This window comes from Corylus avellana, chromosome 2 (genome assembly GCF_965113065.1).
Source record: "Corylus avellana chromosome 2, dhCorAvel1.hap1.2, whole genome shotgun sequence".
Taxonomy (NCBI): Eukaryota; Viridiplantae; Streptophyta; class Magnoliopsida; order Fagales; family Betulaceae; genus Corylus; species Corylus avellana.
In genome coordinates, this window is record NC_142491.1 from 40,717,054 (window position 1) to 40,740,465 (window position 23,412).

The following is a 23,412-nucleotide window of genomic DNA, read 5'->3' on the forward strand; positions in this document are numbered from 1 at the left end:
TGAAACATGTATAGTAATTTATGCTATAAATATGAGAAACACTTTTTTATTTGGCATTAGAGCCAAAAACATGGCTAGAGTTTTCTACGTTTTGGTCTTCATATATACTTCTTACAAATGTAGGTGAGTTCATGTCTCGACTTACTTTTTCGACTGTGTAAATAGCATGTTTTTTTTTTTTTTTTTTTTTTTTTTTCTTCTAATCAAATAAGGAAAAGATACAATGGATCAAAACACTGAAAAACTGGTGGGCTTCCAAACATCAGCCTCAAAACGAAAACACAGTGCATAAATATATACAAAACGTAGGAAATTGGACATGTTAAATAATAGCTTCCTTTAATCTAATTGTTATTCTTTAACATGGTACCCTTTAACATGCTTTCCATAACCAACAAAAATACTTTTTTTGGACTTTGGATTTATCTTATCTAATTAGGAATTAAGGCATATGCATAACAACCCTTACCCTCCATTACCATCAAAGTATCTTTAGTTATTTTTACAACTCCATCTTTGAATGAATATCTTTGGCATCTATGGAACCCACGTGCAAACCGCAAACCCGACTTAAACCTAACATGGAATTAGTAGGTTAAGGTTGAAGGGTTTGACCGGTTTAATTAAATGTGTTGGGTTAATGTTTTTACCCAAGTCTCGACACAACCCAAATATGACACGTGAGAGCATGAATTGCCACCCCCTACACATGCATTATATTGTTCTTCTCACAAATAGCTATCTATCTAGTCACTAGAGTGGCTTCTAATACGTTTTTAGGTAATTTACTATTTTGTTTCTAAGATGTTCCATAATACAGAAATAGGTATGGCTCTTGTTGGATGTGGGACATCTACCGGATTTCGTGAAGTACCAAGTATCACATGGCATGGTTCATGTAGAAATTCTGCGCGCTGTGACAACAATTGCAAGGAGTTTGAGGATGCGCATTGTGGATTATGTATGAGGATGATTCGGACCAAATGCCACTGCATTTTCAAATGTTGAACTAGACATCTTAAAAAATCATGATATATGATTTGTTAGGGTTTTATTACAAGGAGCAATGCCTTTAAATACATGTTCTCGTGAATGTGTGTGCTTTATTGAAAGTATTTCGATTGTATTTCTTGTACCTAATATATGTTCTTTGGTGGAATAAAATGTGTGCAATGTTAATGTATTTTTAACTCTTTTTATTTTTTAATTAAAAGAAGGACAGGAGGGGCGACTAGAGTGGTTAGTCTACGTGACGTGATCATAATAACATACACTTACTCGCAAGTGACCAATAACAGGAGGAACCTAGACAATAAGAACCGCAAACATTCTTTCAAGTCTGATTGAACTATAATTTTACACAGTCTCATTAGAACTTTAGTGAAACTAAGATGGTTTACACTAATTAGGCCTGATGATTCCCATTGCAGGAATCGAATTCATACCTAATATTTATCTAATCACATGAAGATTGCTTTAAAGGCTATTGAATCACCACCCAAGATGAGTTTTTGGTTGCATTTCACAAGTTAATCATCCACTTATTAGTCTTGTGGAGTAACGTTACTCCACGTGACCAAGTGGATGGGTGGGCAGACTGGGCTGCCAACTGATGGGCGCCGCCTACTGTTAAATCCTATATCTCTCATTCGCACATATTGGGCACGGTGCAACCATGCATTTATGATTACATTCATACTGTAAATAGGCTGTGAGATCACTATGTACAATTGCGAAAAAGGTTGGGAGATTGTATCAAATAGGATAAGGACTGGCATAGCATATCAATAGATTACATGGTCAATCTCTCTCTCTCTCTCTCTCTCTCTCTCTCTATATATATATATATATATATATATATCCGTAAAATGTCTATATAAATCTCGATAAACCACCACAAAGTCAATAATTCTAATTGTGACTCTTATCTTTTATCAAACTCACAAGGTACCTAAAGACAAAAATAATAAACTAGCCATCGTCTAGGAGAGATATCTTTTGCTTTCTTTGTATCACGACCCGGTATGCCGTCCGTTTTCCCATCAAGGTACTATTTTACATTTTTACCCACTCCCAAAATTTGACACGTGGAATTTATTTAAGGTCGGAGAACTTGAGTTTATTTAAGGGTGATCTTAGAGTCCTACCAAAAAATGCCCTTCCACTTATGCAAATAAACCATCTACCTCAAAAATCGAAAAGTTTTTTTTTTTTTTTTTTTTGGATGAATACAAAAAATATCGAAAGGTTGCCAAAGAGATTTAAGGAAACTAGTCAAATGAAGAAACTCACTAATAATAATAATAATGTTTTTGTCGCTTTTAGATAGGGTCATTGTAAGGGGAATATAAGAGTAATGGTATAAGGAGGACTAAAGTTTTCATTGAGTCATCTTAAATGTGATGTGGCTTTTGAAATTATCAATAAATCAAAATTTAATAACAATCATCTTAAATTCAATGATGATTTTAAAAGTCATATCATATTTGAGATGACTCATTAGTCATTACTTTGTGTTGGAGAGACAAACACCAAGAAAGCCAAATAAGAGTAAATTAATATAAATACTAGGACATATTTTCTATCCCAAAAGCCTAAGTTAATGGGCTTGGGTTCTCTTATGTATATTAAGTACTATTTTTCCTTATATTTTCTCACTGTAGGACACAAACCTTACAGGAGTATGCACAACACTCGGGATATACTATTAAGGACAAAAATTTCCAACAAACTAGTTTGGAGGAATTAATGTCATAATATAAAAACAAAATTGTTAACAAAAATACGGTTTTCACTTCACTTTCACCATCTTAATTTACTGGTCTAATGCATGGAAGACTCAATTTGGTCATCGAAAAAAAAAAAGGTATTTCAAGGTAAAGTACAGTGATAGAAACAAAAGTTGAATAATCCAACTCAAACTTAAACTTTTGTTTTAAGTTTTAACATTTTTAGTTTTAGAGAGAGAGAGAGAGAGGGGGGGGGGGGGGGGGGGAGGAAACTTTGATATCTTGAATTGTTTTTCTTTTTTAAGATTAATGTTATTTATTATACTGTTATACAATTATCATACAATTGGGATGACGTGACAATAAAAATTAATTATTATTTTTTTAATTTAATTTAATTTAATTTTTTTTAAGGTGGTTGTTCGATGGCTGTTTTTTTCACTGTTAGATCATCAAATTGTATGGTGTAAAACAATAGTATAACCGTTTACTAAATAACATTATTATTATTTTTTTTAAAGTAAGGTTAAATACCTTTTTAGTACCTAGGTTTTAACGTTTTTATTTTTTTCCACCTATGTTTTATTTTTGTATAATAGATGATACCTATGTTATGACTAAATACGGAAATGGTACCTCCGCCCATATTCCGTTAATAAAACTAACGGATTTCCACCTCAAAATGCAATTAGGGGTAGCTAAATTATCCCTAAGGGCTTTGGGGTGGCTCTGTTATCCCCAATGACCAAAATAAGGGTGGCCGGCCACCCCATTGGCCAAAAATGGGGGTAGCCAAACCAAGTAAATAGCATGTATTTAACAGCTTGCTTAATTTGACTTTACACTCCTCTTCCTTTGGCTAGTATGATTTAATTAAGGATGAAACATTGCAATTTATGCTATAAATATCAGCAACACTGTTTCTTGTTTGGCATTAGAGCAAAAACATGGCTAGAGTTGTCTACTTTTTGGTCTTCATCATCCCCATCCTTCTTACAAATGTGGGTGAGTTCATGCATTGCCCCGATCATTTTTTTCAACTGTAAATAGCATGTCAAATAATAGCTTCCTTTAACCTTACTGCTATTTTCATCTCATCACTACTCTAATTTAAGGACGAATTATAGCAATTCTTGCCATAAATATCAATAAGAGTTTATCTTATTTGGCATCACTCCAAAAACAGGATTCGAATTCCCAAAAATTTGTTATTCGAATTGCTAGCAATCTAGACATTACATGTAACAAATCTCTTATGTAGCCCATCTGCTTGAGCAGGAGGATGGGTTCCCCGAGACATGTTTGGACAAGTAGGTTCATTAGAGATTCTCTCATATTTGTTAGCTAGCAATCCGAATAACAAAATTAGTGAAGATCTCTCCTCGCATAAACATGGTTAGAGTGTTTTTTTTTTACTTACTTCTCTTTACCATTTCTTATCTCCCTGCTTGTTACAAACGTAGGTGAGTTGATTTACACTTCATATATTTTTCTCACAAATAGCTATCTAGTAATCACTAGTGACTTCTAATATATGTTTTTAGGTAATTTAATTACTATCCCTTTTGTTTCTAAGATGTTCCCTGTTACAGAAATAGCCATGGCTCTTCTTGGATGTGGGACATCTACCAGATATTGTGAAGTACCAAGTACCACATGGTGCATGTAGAAATTCTGCACACTGTGACAACAATTGCAAGGAGTTTGAGGATGCTCATTGTGGATTATGTACGGGGATGATTCAGTCCAAATGCCACTGCTTTTACAATTGTTGAACACAGACATCTAAGAAAAACATGATTTTTTTTTCTTCAAATACATGTGTGCTTTATCGGAAGTATTCCGATTGTTTTCTTTGGATGAATAAAATGTGTGCAACGTTAATGTATTTTTCACTTTGTACTATATACTTACCAGTTACTTACCGGATCATGATCTTTTTGTTATTAGACCTTTCGAATAATTCAAATATTCAGACAGCACAAAAAAGGGTTACAAAGTCCACCGGTTCCGAACAGTTAAAATGCGGGCCACTTGAACCCTTCACTCTTAGGCTGCCAAACCCTAACAAGAAACCAATACTAAACTCAATTTGCCGACCTAACAATTAACCGCAACTAGATCAGCTGCATATATGGCCCTCACATTTGTGCATTGTTGCTCTTGGTCTCAAATGCTTCACATTCCAACGGTTATCTTAAAATCCAAATAATTAAAATTAAAAATAATTTAATTTTACAACAAATTCTTGTATTTCTGGACCATCCTCAGCAAGCAAATGAAGAAAATATACTGCCACAATCTCAACTGTAAAATGTAAGTGAGCTCGTATATATCACCTCTCCCGCTCTCCTCTCTGCTTGACGTAGACATTTAAGTCCATGAATTATGAAACAGATATAACAACCCAGGAAGCTTCAGCTTTCCGATTGCCCATAATACCTGCCTGCAACTGTGATCAGAATATTTAGCATCACAACGTTGTCATCAAGTTCAGACTTTGCAGCCCGCAAGATGGCGCACTTCCGAAGCAGGCTCCGAAGAGCAGCAATAGTGTCGGCATCAAGTGGCGTATCAACTGCTGCGCATAGGGCGAATAGCCACGCACAATCATTTCTCGACAGAGTATTCATGGTCTCTACCGAGCGTATGCGTTTCTTCAATGTTGACACTCGAGCAACAGAGTCCATTCTTAAGATCGCAGACAGCCGAGGGCCAGAAATTTCATCTGCAGAAGTCTTTGGGCTTGAATGTTCTGAAGGCAGAGAGGTATCATGGTCTTCAGCAGTCAACATAGATGGCTGATCAACGGAGCTTTCAGGCCCGGAAAAATCATGAGGCTGCTTGGGATGGACTTCCTCAGTAACCAAATTTTCAAGAATCCAAGGTAAGTTGCGGGAATGACATTTTTCATGAATAACAAACATTGGTTGCAGCTTTCCAGAAAGTTCTTCACTAGAATCCTCAAGACGTGACAGGGCCTGAGATTTAAGAGAGAACAAAATAATATTGATAAGCAATAGAAATTCATTAAAAAGCACGCATGGCGTAACCCAAATATACAAGAAGTATACAAAAGAAATATTTACCTAATTAGAAAAAGAAAAAGAAAAATCTGAAAGCTACAAAAATGAAAGCAATCATACGCTACCATCCTCTCACGATCTTCAAAATTTAGATCGTTTCTTTCTCTCTAGATACTCCATGTTAGGCATGACAAAATCATCTTCTGCACTATGAAGACTACCAAACTGCCCTACACCACATGTTATGCCAAAATCTAATCTTGGAGCTGTCACCCACCTCAAATCTAGGTGTTACTAGGTGACTTTGGTACCATTTGTAATGCCTTAGGAAAAAACGTGAGCCACATCTGTGCTATTACCCTAAAAAGACTAGTCAATTTGGAGCTTCTCTAGAATTTTTTTTATAAAGTCTAATTTCACATAGTAATTAAGCAATATGAAATTTAGTACTCATGACTATTTTTATAAACTATCCACTTTATGTAGACTTTATCTCATCTTCCCAATATGAGACTGGGGTATTACATCTCTTCTCTCTCCTTTTCTTCTCGTTTAAATGACTATAGCATTCTTCCACACCTAAAACTCAAGGGCATTCCCATATTGTACTCTAAATTTATTAGCAACTATAGCTAAATTAATGATTTTAAATACTTTTACCCAAAAAAAGCACTAAAAAAAGAGTGGAAGGAAATAAATTGCTAAAAACAGTTTTCTTTCACCAGCAATATAAGGCAGCTACCTTTCTCACATTCTTTCTGGAAACCAAAAGAACTTTCTTCTTTTCTATAGACATCATTTCCCATCAGTTTTGTACAATTGAAATGCCCCCCAAAAACATTATGTATTTCAGAGAGAGAGAGGAGGGCAAAAGAGGAGAAAATTATTTTCTAACCATTATGTCATATTTTGCGTTATTAAGATACAATTTTTTGTAAAATCGGTTATTGTTCCCTAATGTGAAGAAATGAAAAGATACAGGCATCATTTTGAAGAAGAATTGTCATCATACCAATAAATTGTTCCACTCACACTGAAATAAAGAAAAAGAAATAAAAATATATCAAGCAATCACTAAGTTAAATTGAGGCAATAAGAAAATACCAGCCGTAGCTCTGAAAAATCAGCAAGAAATGCATCCTCCCATTGTTTCAAAGGCAGTAGATGTTCTGGACACCTGGCAATATCAGGAATCTGGGGCATATAAACACTCTGTTCTTTGTTAAATTTACTTCTATCAAACTTGGCCACCTTCACTTTTGGAATCTGAGAAGCTTCCCACCTAAGCAAGAGAGAGGACTACTTTAGATTGATATCAATAATCAGTTCTCTATTCTTCTTAAAGATCTAGATTATCCTGCACACTCCAATTTATTTTATTGGACCATCAAAGGCCACATTCCCAGCTTTGGTCCATCATAGAAGAGGCCTAAAGAGAAGATCTTAGATACAGTCCTGACTTTCGTGCTTTTGCAAAATAGCCCGAGACTTTATCATTGCAACAAATGATAGCCCATGCAATTTATTTAGGTTAACCAAAATTTCTTTGCATGTGATTGCAACATTTTCACCGCTGAGAGTTTTAAGACTTCCTATATATTGCACCATTTCGGATAAGGTAACAGTAATCAAACAGAACATTTAAGGAAAACAAATTCTTTTGTATCTTTTTAAGGTCGTTTAATTTGGAGAATTGGTGGCAAAGGTACAAGAAAATCTTGATGGCTTAGGGCTTGTAAATTGCATGGAAAGGTGACGGTTAAAGAGTAATTCTAGAAATTTCTCTTGTATCCCTTTTGTGTCACTTCAAAAATGAGGTGATTTTTAAAATCACCACTTAATCAAAATTTAATAGTGATCAATCACAAACTCAATGGTGATTTTAAAAGCCACATCATTCTTGGATCGATACAAGAGGAACACAAGAGTGACTTCTAACATTATTCGACCATTAAGGGTTAACATTGTGCATAAGAAACCAAATCAAAGTATAAGATCAATAATGGGCTGTTCTACGGCTTTTGGACGGCTATGATTAAGAAGTTAAAAAAAGGAAAGATATTTACAAAGGCCAGGCTGAATTCCTAGGCCTTGATTTGGTGCAAGTCTGCTCATATGAGGCCAAATTTGGCACATATCTTGCCATGTGGTGCGGAAATTCTGCACGTCTAATAATATGGGAGGCTCACTTGCGCTCCACATCATCAAAACAGTTCAAAATAAATGCCCTGGCATTGTTATCAGCCATGGTTTAGTCTTTTCAAAGAAAAATATTCCATTAAGAAGAATAAATAAAAGAAACAGAGAAATAATCTACCTGACACGTCTGAGATATTCGAATCCATCTTCTGGTGGACCAGAATCAAAATTTGGTTCTCCTTCAACCAAAAAGGCAGGTTTCTGAATGCTTGCATAATCTTCATCACTGTCATCATCATCTCTGCTATCTTCTTCTAGACCTGTGTAGCCATATTCACCACTAACACTCTGACTGCAAGTGGGATCCAAGGGAGACAGACTTTCTGTTTCATTACCCTCCATGTCTTTTATATCACTGTCCATATTTTCAGAACATGCTTCCCCTGAAAGTCATCATAAAATTTTAGCAATGCAGTTCTAAAATAGTGAAGTCTTGTCTAGAGGAAAGATGGGGGAAATAAAGTGTTCAATTTTAACATCTATGCAAGCAAAAAGTGAAGAGAAAATCATCTCATTAGATTCATAGGACTAGTCAAACAATTGAGCTTAACCACTTTATTACTTTTTCTTCACAAAAGAATGTAACGTATCATGTCCACATGACCAAAGTATGTTTCCTAAACCCGCCTATAGCAGAAGTTCATGTACAAGACTGTACACAAGTAGTATACTGTATACACAGCACAAGTTTACAAATCAAGGGAATATATGTTGTATGTTGGACATAGGGTCTTCCGCAGATTCCTGTAGGCCATTCTTCAATGCACAAAGATTTTCACGTGATTCCTTCCACTTCCAGCAACCACCCCTGTGCACAAGAGAATTTGAACTATCAAATGGACACAATCAGGATTTAACAACCAAGAGAAAAAGGGTGAATGAAGAAAAGCTCTTAGAAAGGTCTATGATTTTCAACATTTTCTTTTAGGAGGAAAAGAATTATTGATCTTTTGTTTCAGTAATAGGGGAAAATGTCAGAGAAATACTAATAAGTTTATTAGAAAAAGAAAGCCAAAACAAGCTGGTTACGCACTCTTGACTGTGCACAAGCAATTGAATAAATATGAGAACAGGCTACGAGCATGGAAACAGAACAGGATTGAACATAAAATTGACATGATATTGTTGCTAAGATTAAATGAAAAAAATTAATCTCAAAGATCCTAAACAATAACTTGCTGATTTATAACAAAAAGTAACAAAACAGATCCCAAGAGAGAACTATTTTGGGAAAATGTACAGAGAAAATTACAACTTTTAAGCAGCAGCCGACCGTAATTGTAGACATGGGAAACCAAACTGCAAAAAGGCTTAAATAGTTGATAAAGACCTCTGGACTTAGTGCCAGAGGCCAGAAATCTCCCTGTCACTGTCAATGGGGTTTGTCTTGGAGTCTCAAAATGACAAAAACAAGGTGGATCCAATGCTGCACAACATGGACTCATAACATGCATGATGATGCATGCGGTTGAATGCCAATACAGATTTTTTTTTTTTTTTGATAATACAATATAACTGGAAATGGGAAAGAAACCCAGTCCAATAGAAGGGCAGGAGAACCCGAAGGCTTAAAAGCAGTAGCTGATCGGAGAGAAACCCGGGGTGACTGCTGGAGACAAAGATGGCTACCACAAGAGCGAGCAAAATAAACTTGTTCACTACAACGGATCCAGCAGCAATGGTACTCGTTGGTCTTGAGACGTAGTGAAAGGAGACTATCCTTGTTAAGGCATCATGAATACCAATACAAACATACTAGTTAAAATACTAGAATTAACAATTTGCCTTAGTTGCAATAACCTTACCTATCACATGGCAAACATCATCCCAGAGAGGCAACTATCACAAATACTAGAATTAACAATAACCTCAGCTAAATAAGCATGATGTATAACTGAAGTTTAAATTCAAAATTCAGAAGTAAAATAAGAAACACTGGCATATTTGCAGCAGTACAGCTTGACCAATAAATTTTATATGGTGCAAAAGCAAGAGTGAGAAACTTTTACAACTCCATCGAAACAACTATGGATCTCTCAGGCACTCAAACAATGATTACTTCAGGCCAAGAAGCAAATGGAATTGTTTTGTTTTTCAAAGCCTGGGTCATAAATACAAACCGCTGTTCAGTCACCAGATCAATTTTGATCTGGAAGTTATTGTACAAATCCCAGATTTTAGCAATCGCATTCAGTAGCCCAGCCTTAGGAAGTATGATGAGTAATTCTAGTCTACAGTTAGTGTTATTACAAAGTAGTAAAATCATCTCAACAACCTACTCAGTAGTCCACAACCTGTCCACCCTTCCTCTCACCAAATCACAAATAGTAGTCACATTTGGTGTTTTTGCCAAATTGAATAAAAGTTGCAACTTTAGGTTCTACATGGTTCACTTTCTTGTTGAACCAAACAGCTAAAGATAATCACATCCTTCTATGAAACTAAAGCTACTGCGAGTCAACTTAGAGATGGATCCCTAAAACTAAAACTTCTACAGGTTTCATGGATGCCTTGCCCAAGCATCACCTCTAAACTAACTACCCTAGCAATAAGTAAATGTTGGAGCTGCTGTATGGCCCTAAAACCAGGTGATACGTCTTTAGATCAATCCCATATCTCAGCAGATTTAATATAGAACAAGGATTCTCCAAGGCCTAATATGGCCAACACGGGCAAGCCCTTTAACATGAAGATGACCACAATCACATTATTATACCTCACATTAACACCTCAGAGAACGATATCTAAGAGTACTAAACAAATTCTACCTGTTCATTCCAGATACTTCAAAAGCAATTCATGTGCTTTTCCATTAAATATCAGTCTTCACTCCTCAGACATATATTTTTATTTCTTCCTGATTCTGAATTTAGACATTTAGATCATCTCTTGAATGTGAGTTAGCTTGTGTTTAAATAAGTACAGAAAACATGAGCAGAACAAGTTCACATTTTACACCTACTTACTGCAATTAAGACAGTTTTTAATCACAATACTGAACCACAATCCCGCACAACTCTTCAAGATAGTGAATCATCAACGTCATACATATTTCTGATATTGCATGTAAACCGCAGTCCTGGACAAGTCTTCAAGCTAGTGAATGGTCAATGTCGTTAACATATTCTGATACTGCATCTATTATAATGCTAACGACAGGGATATCATACACTCTTCCAAACAAAAAAGGTCAATCTCACAAGATACAAGAAGGGAATTTTATGAGTTAATTGAAACACAGCTTCATTCATCATGTTTTCACCATTCAAATAAATTCTATGAACCAAAAATCCGCAGCAAAGAGAGTGAACAAATAATAATACTTACTGAGAATTGCAGGGGCCTCTTCTTGCTTCGCGGAGCGCTGCCGAGGATCAAAATTCACGCGGACATGCTTCTGGTTCTTAGAGCTTGCCAAGTCGTCGTACTCCTTCGCCACAGCAGCCCCGAGCCCGTTGTATATCACTTTCCAAATTTTGCGCTGCTCTACAATGTTTGCGAACCTCAGGGCCTCCATCTCTTTCCTCGAGTATATCTTCTTGGTTCCATCCCCAATATTTCTGCACCCATTTTCAGTTTCACCCCTCACAAGAACATTCTTTCTATTCATCTCGAAAACCTTTTTTGCCTTTCTACGTGACCGCCTCGCCTTCTTTGCATCCACTTCTTGATTCACATTCTTGTTCCCTTTCCTCTCTGCACATTTGTCATTGAAATCAATCAATGCAGTTTGATCGATTACTTCAATCTTCAAAGAACCCTCGAAATCAGTGAATCTTTCCGCCTGGGTTTTATCTTCAGCCATTAACACAACTTCAAGCTTCTCCAAGAGTTGCTTCTTTTTCACTTCCAAGAGACTTTCAGATTCAAATTCTTTTCCCAACTCCTTACTTTCTTCCGTAGCAAAGCCTACCTCAACACCCACTTCACTTTTCACAAAGGGCTTCTCTTCTTTGTCAGCAGAAGCAGACAACAAGCTTTCTTTGGCAGTCTCTTCAGCCCCACCCTTCTCTATATCAAACTTTTCTTGCTTTGCTTCACTATCACAGACATAGCCAGCCTCGCAATTCTCAGTCTTTTGCTCTTCTCCACCGAAATCCTCAGCCTTGTTCACAAAATCCCCAGTTCCAGAAGGCTCAGAAGCCAAAGAGCCCAGCACTTCCCTACTCTGTTGAGCACCAGAAGCAAAACCCAGTTCTTGATTTCCTTGAGTGATGATTTCAGATGCTTCATCACAATGAGAAGAAGACTTGGACTTCTTGGAGTCGGAGAGGAGGCTCAAGTTCTTGTTCTCAGCGATATCTTGCTCTTCTTGATCGTCCTGGACCTCCTGGTTATCTGTACAAATAGAAGTGGAGAACTGTGGCGGTAGTGGCGGTAGTGGCGGCGGTGTCTCTTGGGTGTCTCCGATCTCCGTGATTCTTCGTTTGAATCCAACGCATCTATCAGAATCCATATCAAAAGCCATGGCTGAGAGAAAGAGAGAGAGAGAGAGAGAGAGTTTTGGGCGTTTTAAGAGAAAGAGGGCAACACAAAGCGCGCTGAGAGGTTTCTTAGGCTCGGAGAATTCTTGAGCGGAGAGGGGGTTTAATTAATTAATAGGCTCGGAGGATCGCACGTGACACTTTTGGGTAGCACGTGCCGGTGATAGTGCTTCAGAAGCTTTTGGACTGCAGTGGTCCGTGGACGTTCCAATCCATCAATCGGCCCAGGGCAGGGCAATTGGCTTTGTATATTTTGCACATATAAAAAAAAAATAAAAATTACTAAAAATTACATTTATATTAGCATTGTGAAATAATATATAAAATTGAACCTTTTTTTCTTTCTAAAATACCCTTTTTCATTACATACATGGATTGTACTTCATACACCTTATGATATCAATTTAAATGATTATATTTGTCTTTATTTGTTAATTCAAACTTTAACAACCATATAGTCCACTTGAGTCTAGTTTAAAAAACCATTGGCCCATGTCAAATCCATCCATTTTTAAAATTTTTTTCTTTTATAGTTTTCATAATTACTTTTTTTTTGTTAAAAAAAAAAAAAAAAAACCCTTGTAGACACACATCAACAAACATAGCTGCTATTGGGTTAGGCTATGGGCTAAATCAATTTTATCAATTGAAAATATCAACTGTTGTGATTCAATCCATGCTCAAGTTATGGTAGTTAGTAGTTAATAGTGAAACTAATTACAACGTCATATTACTCTACTTTTACAATGTATATGTTTCTCGAACAGTTACAAATGAAGAGATCCATTTCATGGTCAACATTTTGTTTTGTTATTACATATAAAAAAGTGTACAAATTATTTTATAAGTAACACAATAATATATTTACCATGTAATAACATATTAAATATGTAAAATCCACAATATAACAAATAATAGTCTCACATTTCTTCATATTTGTTTTTAACCTTTCAAAATCAATGGTAAAAAAATAAGGTCCTGGAACATTTCACACCTTCAAATTAATTACACTACAAAGCAGATAGTGGTGACTAATTGCACCAGCTGGTCTGAAATGAAAAGTAAGCAAACAAACATGGCCTAAAATGGCCTAACCAAGAAGAGCCAAAACTGAACACAAATAATTCAACTTTTGAGTCAAGCCAGAACTGAACCAGAGTACTAAACAGGAGAAAAACGATACATACAAGGAGAGCTCATTTACCGGAAACATGAGCAAGCAGCAAATATATATCCAGTTGACAAATATTATCCGCAACAGCCAATCAATCCCATAGTCAATTTATGATTCCAGAGACTTTAGCACCAGTAACAGTCAGAAGTAGGCAAGAGCATGAAAGGGGCCAACCCAGTACTAAACATTCGATCTCATATATAAAAAAAAAATTAAATAATATATAGACTATTTGACGAAATCCGCAGACAAATGAAACAGAACTGTGCACAGGCAGAAAATCCGACACCAAAAAAACACAGTTTATTTGCTCAAGTCTCTGGAGCTGGGGCGGGAGCCTTCAGAAGTGGCTGGAGAGCCTTGACAACAATGCTCATATTTGGCCGGAACTCAGCCTCGTACTGCACACACAATGCTGCCACAGCTGCCAGCTGCATTTGCCACACAGACACCACAACCACATTGTAAGCTACTACTTAAAGAAAACAAGGGTGAGTTCATGCATGTGCGTGAGAGAGAGAAAGAAGAGAGACCTTAGCAACTCCTTTAGGAGGAAATTCTCCCTTCAGTTTTGGATCCACACACTGTTTAACTTTGTCTTCGCTCAACCTTGGAGTGGCCTATAAAAATGAGTTTCATTGTAAACCAATGCCAAATCTGAAAGAGAACTGATAAAAAAAAGAAAAGAAAAAAGGACATAACAAAGAAAGGGAATACAAATATGTCAAATAATAACACTGAAAGAAACTAGGCTGACAAACTCACCCAAGTCACAAGACTCTGTTGGCCACGAGGCATAGTATGATCAACAGGCTTCCTCCCAGTCAGAAGCTCCAGAAGAACAACCCCAAAGCTGTACACATCACTCTTCTGAGTCAACTGTCCAGTCATTGCATACCTGCAAATTGTTTTACAGGACAAATTACTCAAAATACTTCATAGCCATACTTCTCTTGTGATGAAAAAATAAAATAACGAACAAGTGAAAGCTGCTATGTGTTTACTTCAGAACCAATTACACCACCATGTGTTGCTATCAAAGAACCAATCTGTCTGGTTATCATACAAATTTACTTAACAAGCCAAAAACATCATTGTGGTGGGTCTTTGGAAAATCAGCTGCTACAGACACTTTAGAACAGTTTTTTATAAGTAATGTTGTATATATCAAAAAGGACAGAGGGGTGCAATCCTAATACACAAGAAATATACAAGAAAACGCCTAATACTAGGGAGAAAATAGATATAGATATAGATATGTCCATAATCATAAAACTACACCTAAACTACTTTCACAAACAATTACATTCATGATGAGACAATTATATTTACATGATTAACATAGCACTCCAACTTGTGCAGGTATCAAAAGCAATGTCAGTCAAAACTACCCTAGTACTTTGATCTGGCATGCTGAAATTAGAATAAAGTAACAAGTTTTCAGGGAAAGTGCCCAAGCTGGACTACTAAAAGCCATTCAAACACATCTTTAAAATTAATTTAAGCTACAATAAACCATAAGAGGTTAGGCTCTTTCAAAATGGCAACCAAATTAATTTTGAGCAGGTGTCACCATAATGAAGCTACCAAAGAAGCTCCAAAGAAAGACCTCTCAAAATAATTTTAAAAAGGATAACATGAATATTTCTTTTAACAAAACCTTTTATATTTCTGTTTTCTGAAACATATTAAGTTCGATCCCGGAGATGGGTCTAAAATCAGATTTTGGGATGATGTTTGGTGCGGAGAAATGATTCTTAAGGAAGCTTTCCCAGGCCTATACAACATAGCCAATGAAAAAGAAGCATCCATTGCTGACAACTTGGAGCTTATGGGTGGAACTACTCAATGGAATGTTAGTCTCTTTCGGTTGGTCCATGATTGGGAATTGGAAGTGCTAGCTTCATTCTATACTCTGTTATATTCGCACAGAATGAGTAGGGGAGGGGAAGACAAAATTTGGTGGATTTCGTCGAGAAAAGGGAAGTTTGATGTTAGATCCTTCTACAATACCCTGGTATGCAAAGAGGAGAGCCCTTTTCCTTGGAAGAGTATTTGGCGCACCAAGGCACCTTCGAGAGTGGTTTTCTTCACTTGGATAGCGGTGTTAGGGAAGATCCTTACCATTGATAATCTCAGGAAAAGGAATCTTATCGTGATCAATAGATGTTGCTTGTGCAAAATTGATGAAGAGACTATTGATCATCTTTTCCTTCATTGTGAGATTGCTCGTTCCTTATGGCATGCCATCTTTAGCAGATTTGGTTTGTCTTGGGTTATGCCTAGCAAGGTGGCGGGTTTATTGCTTGTTGGTGGTCGGGAGGTCGCTCTAGAAGTGCCGTTATTTGGAAAATGGTTCCTTTATGCATTGTGTGGTGTTTATGGTTAGAAAGGAATGAGAGATGCTTTGAGGATTCTGAAAAATCTTTGGAGGAACTCACGGCTTTCTTTTTCTATACGCTTTACACTTGGACAGCTGCTTGGCTTGCTCCCGTAGTGATTAGCTATCTTGATTTCTTTGTTTTTTTCTCTTCTTCTAGTTAGACATTTCCCTTGTATACTCCATGTGTACTAGGGTTGCGCCCTTCTGCGCTTTTTGTTATATAAATATTACTTATCAAAAAAAATATTTCTGTTTCCGAAACCTTTAACTGATTCTCTAAAGAAAGCCTGTTCCAACAGCTAATTCTTTCTTCTGTTTCTATTTCATCTAAAAAAACCAATGCAAATGGATAAAACCAAGTAAAGGTAGACCTACAGAAGAAGGGCAATAGAGACAGCATCAAATGCAATCAGTGAAATATTTGTTCCCCATCCTCATGTCATTCCTATAATGTGCTCCTCTGATTAATATCAGCTATATTTGATAGCTACTTGTTTTTGTTTATTGAAATAAAAACAAGGTAGATTAATTTTTCTTTTGTTTTTTGGGATTGTGAGGTGAACCAAAGGGGAAGGAGAGGGAGAGAGTGAAAATTGAACGGGTGACATCCACCTTATGAGGGTGGTCCCCAGCTAAGTGTGCTTCCAACCCGCAAGATTTGATCCCTCTTAAGGTAATCTCCTCTATTAGACTAGTCTTCTGGGCTTATAAGCTGCCCCTTGCATTAAATGTTTCAAGGTATCAACCGTACTGATGTTAATTCAGGTCAAGCATTACTGTAGTGATTCAGGTCTTAGATAATATTTCGAAACCTAATAGTTTGAAGTTATATAGAGCACTCAAAATGAAAAGAAAATTTAATGAAAAGAAATGCATTTAGGGATGGAGGCATTGGCCTTAATAAAGACAAATTGAAGAAAAATGAGGAAGGGCAGTAATTGACAGCTGTAACAATATAACTGAAGTCACATGAAAAGCTGAACTGATCCCTAGTGATTACATAGGGGGTTTGCAGCAGTCTGTAACATGAAAGTAAACGCAGCATAAAACCATCTAAACAAGTATTTTGTTAAAAAATACAACTATAAGAGATGGCCAAATAAACACAAGAGAAAGAGAGTTTCAGAAACGTTACTCTGGAGCATGATAACCAAAGGTTCCCAAAACTCTAGTAGAATGGAGGCGAGCAGCCATGTCCGGAGCCTGATTTGAAAGGTTAAAATCCGCAATCTTGGCTTTGAAGTCTTCAAAGAGAAGCACATTGCTGGATCTGATATCTCTGTGTATTATAGAAGGTTGAACCTTCTCATGTAGATATTCCAATCCCCTTGCCGCATCAACTGCAATTCTAACGCGTTGAATCCAATCAAGTGTTGGACCTGGTTGTGCCCCTTGAACTCCCTTCCTGCCTGTGATTGTCAAACACAAAACACATCAATGTCCATTTTCTACAATACTTCTTCCTGTGAATTTAGATTGCATATTTAAAGTAGGACAAGCTGGCTTTGCACTACCATGCAATATGTCATGTAATGATCCCATGGTTGCAAACTCGTACGCAAGCACACGGATATTTCCCTCCACACAGTAACCAAGCAACTCAACAAGATTTTCGTGCTTCAATCTAGAAACCATGGAAACCTAATATAAAAAATATCAATGCTGTCAGATCTGCCCAGAAACTAAAAGCAAAATCATATATCAAACTGAATTGCTTTACCTATAAAGATAAGATAGTGATTCTATAATTGTTTATGTTCAAAACACACCTGTGCCAAAAACTCAGGATTTGACTCGGGTTCTGATGAAACATCAAGCTTTTTCACTGCCACAGCTTTCCCGTTACTTAGATTCGCATAATAGACTCTCCCATATGATCCTTCACCAATCAAGGCCTTTGATCCAAAATTATCAGTCTTTTCTTTCAGTTCATCCAGAGACAGTGGAGGCACTTCAATGGGTGGTGCTGGCTTTTGCACTTCAGATTTGACAGGAGCTGCCACCCTAGAGCCTTTTTGGTGCCCTAAAAAGCACAAAAAGTTGAAATACAAGCAGCACGAAAGAACAAAAGAATGCAAAATTTATCTGCTCAGGCACTTCAATGGTTTGATTAAATTCGAGCAGTGATTTGGCAAAAGTCAAATGAAGCATGGCATTCAAATAATGCAGATAAGTTTCCTGCAGCAGGCGATTATGATGGTGACAAAAGCTTTGTGGTGACAGTGGCCTAAAGAGTAGAGATTGAAGAATTTTGGCAAAACTGGATACTGAATGTTCAAGTGTAAAATGCATTCCAACCAGCATTCCAAAAATGCTACAAATCTGAAAACTCATATCTAAGCTGTTCTTATTCAATAATATATAGAAAGAGTTCAACATCAGAGGGCTCAAATCCCAAACCCAATCTTCTACATCCAATTCAAGACCCACCCAGCATTATGAAGTTCATGATCACAGAATTTATAAAACATTACTAGATCAACTACTAGAGGTTCTAGGTAAGACCAAATGACTTCAGAATTCTCAAATGCCAGATCATTATTCCAGCCTTCCGACTTCTCATTTTCAGTTAGAACCAGAAACATAACCACAAATGTTACAGACAATGGGGAAATACCAAGATGTTTCAGATGGACCAAACCATTAATTTACTTCCAACCTCTATTACTATAACCAAATTAGTAGGAATGTTTTGTTTTCCTTTTTGCATGAGGCAAATTTGCACAAGCATATAAAGCGAGAGTTGAGGCAACATACCACCATCTGCATGATTCGCAGGGCTTTTCAGGTGCTCGTTTTCATTTGAGGGGTAAGACTCATCTACTTGACAAGTACAACAGAGCCACCTACGCATCCTGACTCTCTTACTCAAATATAGATTGTCCTCAGCACTAGTATTCTCCAGACGAATAAAGTAACCAGGGGGACGCACATGTGCCTGCCATCAAATAGTCACTGAACATTTAGCATCTCAACTTAATAGTTAAAACCTAAAACCAACATAACTAATATAAAAAAATAAAAAATAAAAAAAGCTAATGGGGTTCTACAATAGTGGTAGAGGGGCCAGTAGTAAAGATGGGTGAGGCTTTGGATACAGTTTCTGCTAGCACCTGATAACTTATTTAACCCAAGAAAAAAAAAAAGAAAAAAAAGTAAGGAAGATGATACAGGAAACTTAGCTATTTTCTGAGATGGCAATAAGCCTTAAATGTATTGGGGGAAAAAAGAAGAAGAAATTCCAGCCTTTAAACCCTAGGAGCAACCTTCTTAACCTACAATAGAAAACATTTGATGAATCCACCTTGGTTGCTTATACATTCATTTTGAACCACCTTCCAGTGCCTCAAAATAATTAATCAACTAATATAGGAAAATGCCAAATGCAACTTGCCACAGTTACTGTGACGAAAACAATATTAAAAAAACTACAGTAATGCTCTTCAACATTAAACATTAGAACTACTACTGATTTGGGTATCAGATATAATTTTAAAAAACTCCTATAACGCGAGAAAGCAAACTAACAATTTTCTTAATCTGGAACCCGAAAATGAATATGATATTTTGATTTATTTTAATTTTAAATTTTGATAAAACCTGGCGCTGAATTAGCAGGGATTAAATCACAAATTTGTTCCCGTGATAACAAAAAAGGAAAGCACTAATCTACGTACCAAAACCCAAAAGACTACGTAATAATTCTACAAAGCTTCTTTCACAATTTACAATAAATAAATAAATAAATAATCAAATTACCACAAACATAAGCAAATATAAACTAACAATAAAAATTGCAAAACAAAACACAACATGAAAAGAAAATTTCCATATCAATTGAAATTGCAAAACTCTCGCATCCCAAAATTCACACACCAATACCGATTCAATAAAGAACAAAGTTCCTCCATATCCTGGAAAGAAATCTAAGAAATGGAGCAAGACCCATTAATCCTTACCACTAAACCACGCCGAGGACAATCTCCAGCTTCCATAAAGAAAATCCACAAACAAATTTCAAAATTAACAATGCCACCGAGAGAACAAACACAACCCAGAAACAAACGGATCACAATTCAATCAATTCCCAAGCAAAAGAATCAAACAATTCAGCAAAATCAAACAAAGAAACCCTAAGATGAGGAAAACCAAACAAAGAGAAAAATGGGAATTGATTGAATTGTGAGATTGTGGAAAGGAAAGAGAAAGGAAGGGGTAAAATAAGGCAGAGGCAATGACAGATGGGAAGAGACCGAGATTAGGCCAAAACAGGCCTTTAGATCGGAGCCGAAATTACAGGATTAGGCATAACAGAAAAGAAATTGGATCGCGGAGAAAACTGAAAATTGAAGAAAGGAAAAAAGAAAAAGAAAAAGAAAAAGAAAAATATAATACCTCTTTGGCTTTCTCTCTCTCACTCTCTATTTGTCCTTCTCTCCTCTTCTCTTCTCTCTCGCTTTATCTCTCCACAACCAGCCAGGTGCTGAGTCTTGTGGTCTTCTCTATATACGGTAGAGGTTTCGTTTTGCTTTTGCTTTTGTGGGGAGGTTGAGACAGAGAGGCAACGCGGGGAGAGACCTTTACCCTTTTTCTCCCTGCCTGCAAAGTGATTTACAAGAAATTGCACAATACAAATAGAATAGCTCTCTCTCTCTCTCATTTTTTTTTTATTATTTTATTATATATATATATATATATATAAAGGGTAAAGGGAAATGCTAATCGCTCTTATCGTATTTTCTCTCCGATAGTGCGTGGATATTATTTTTTAAAAATTCAGTAAAAAAATAAATATTACTTTTTTTTTTGGTTTTTTTCAAAAAAAAAAAATAATATCCACGTAGGATTATGAGGATATTAGGAGAGCGTGTTAACATTCCCTCTTTTTAAATTATCATTTCTTTCTTTTTGTATATATTTTCTCGAGGAAGAATGCTATTGTTCTTCTTGATGTTTTCTACTTTTCTTAGTGTTTTCTTTATCTTATGAGAATATTATTTTTTAAAAAAGAAAAAGAAAAAAAAAATCCTTCATATTTTTATTTATAGAAATGATTTACATCAATATTTTATTTATATTTTTTTATCTCATCGTACAAATTCAATAGATCAATCATTAGATTTATAGACTCTACACAAATTTAATAATAGATTCATCAATTCAATATAGGAATGGTTAAAATACGATTAAAAATGAATGAATTTTATCATTTCTTCAACAAAAAGTATAGCATTTATCTGTTTTCTCATCCAAAATCAGTCAATTTTTCTTACCCAATTCGGTCTTTAAGTTGAATGAAAAATAAATAAATAGAAATGACTCATTAATTACCGTTTTATGTCAAAAAATTCTTAAACGTAAAAATATATATAAAACGTAGGCAGGCATACTCCAATATTCCTTATATTTGCTTTTAACATAAAAGAATATATATATATATATATTCGAAAATTTAAAATTTACTCCATGAGTCAATTAAAATGACAATAAAATTTTTACTGTCAACATTTTTTAACAGCCATTAGGGTCACTCAAAACACATTGTTTTATCTGATTAAAATATTAATTTAATTTAAAAAATTAAATCTAAAATTTAAAAAAAAAAAATGGAAAGGTGGCCAAGGGTGGTAGGGTGGCTTACGGGTCGCAAGCCACCCCAAACCAACCATCGGATAGCTCGAGCTTATTATCATTCAATTGATCCAGATAATAAATTTAACAAACAAAAAAAAAATCAAATAATTTTAAATTTTGAAGAGTTGATTTAGAGACTTATTATAAACTTTTTTTTTTTTAAAAAAAAATCTAAACAGATGTAAATAATTTAGTCATTTCATATATATGTACTTTTTAATTTGTTTTGACCTATTGTAAATGTTTTTGTTGGCAGAAAAGAATGGTGGGCCTGAAGAAGGTGAAGGAAGTGGTGTTATGTGTCTGGAATATGCTGATTTGGAATAAAGTAATTGATTTGACGGTGCTTTTTCCTATTTGGGATCGTTTGCACTGCTGGCCTTTTACTTTTTCCGTTGTTATTATTATTATTATTTTTTTTTAAAAAAAAATATACTCATTAGTTTTGGTTGGTTAAGGCATCTATCTTAGTTCTTTTTGGTAGTGGTTGGAGATATTTATCATTTCATTCTTTCTAATTCATATTTTAAATTCTCTCCCTCCTTTATTATCCGTACATAAAATAATCACTTTCAGCTCCTCAAATCCATTAAATTCTAAAACTAACTGTTTTTTCTCTTGGGAGAATCAGAAGCATATCAACTACTTGGTTTGCTTTGTTTCTATTTGTTGTACTTAAAAAATAAAAAAATAGGAGAAAATACACTTTACCTTTTGAATGATCCGTCCATTTGTATTTACAGTACTTTTAATCTTAATGTTTAAAAATTGACATTTTACTTTTCAACATGTCTGACATTGACATTTGACCCTCATGAAGTACACTTTACCTCATGAAGTATTTTGAGTTAATACTTTACTTCCGAAGTAATTAAGTTTTGAGGGGATAAAATATCAACTCAAGGGGTAAAGTGTAGTTCATGGGGATCAAGTGTCAATATCAGATACTTGAGGGATAACGAGTCACTTTTTAAAAATTAAAATTAAAAGTGCAAATGAGTTGATAGTTTAAACGGTAAAGTATATTTTACCCTAAAAAATTAAAAAAAAAAACGATTAAAAAGTTTTTTTAACACCCTACAAGATAACGTGTTAATAAGAAGTTGTCAAAAAAGTTGTAAAAAAAATTATAAATCTAACATTTTCCCAAATTATAATTAACATCACAGCAACTTTTTTTTTTTTTTTTTTTTTGAAAAAAATATAAAATCAATTACTCACAAGTAACTCCACGTGATATCAAAATAAATTCAGAAACTTCTACAGTCAAATTCCACCAACTAATTTAACAAATTTTGTTAATAACATTTACTTAAATGAGACACGTGTTACAATTTTATTGGTTCTAACATTTCACGATCAAAAATTTTATTGGTTCCAACGCTATATTTGGTTGTGAAGACAATTGTGTTTTTGGCATACTTCAAGGATCTCAGAGTTTATTTTGAAAGCATAGGAAGCTAATTGCAAATAAGATAAACCACTAATTTTGTATTTTTCCCCCTTTCTTTTAAACAAAAATTGATCAAGAGTTGATAAACAATGTCATATCAGCAAAGTGAGATAAAAATGTCATATCATAACATTTTCATTTTCATATTACATAAAGGCAAGCAAAAAAAAAAAAAAATCACTATTTATTCCAAAAATTAAATGAAAGCAAATTTTAGTAAACTAAACAAAGTGGTACTTTCTGAAGAATAGTTCCCAAATGCAGTTGAACTTCCATTCCTAACAATCAATCATCAAATTGTTCGGAATAAAACGAAAATCAAATAATAGT

The 23,412-nt window shown here is 35.3% G+C and overlaps 2 protein-coding genes across 2 annotated transcripts; both read right to left on the reverse strand.

Annotated features, from left to right (window-relative positions):
- Positions 1 to 4,921: 4,921 nt before the first annotated feature.
- LOC132183766 (spliceosome protein-like protein) lies at positions 4,922 to 12,504 on the reverse strand. The gene is made up of 4 exons (XM_059597181.2): positions 11,282 to 12,504; positions 8,073 to 8,337; positions 6,860 to 7,037; positions 4,922 to 5,710 (listed from the first exon to the last, which is right to left on the reverse strand). Exons 1-4 carry the CDS (start codon positions 12,420 to 12,422, stop codon positions 5,147 to 5,149), a joined length of 2,148 nt encoding a protein of 715 aa, XP_059453164.2. The 5' UTR covers positions 12,423 to 12,504; the 3' UTR covers positions 4,922 to 5,146.
- Positions 12,505 to 13,549: 1,045 nt separating this feature from the next.
- Positions 13,550 to 20,618, reverse strand: LOC132183775 (protein CYTOSOLIC ABA RECEPTOR KINASE 5). The gene is made up of 8 exons (XM_059597201.2): positions 20,391 to 20,618; positions 18,753 to 18,933; positions 17,765 to 18,018; positions 17,510 to 17,636; positions 17,131 to 17,404; positions 14,378 to 14,510; positions 14,146 to 14,232; positions 13,550 to 14,043 (listed from the first exon to the last, which is right to left on the reverse strand). Exons 2-8 carry the CDS (start codon positions 18,847 to 18,849, stop codon positions 13,924 to 13,926), a joined length of 1,092 nt encoding a protein of 363 aa, XP_059453184.1. The 5' UTR covers positions 18,850 to 18,933; positions 20,391 to 20,618; the 3' UTR covers positions 13,550 to 13,923.
- Positions 20,619 to 23,412: the final 2,794 nt, after the last annotated feature.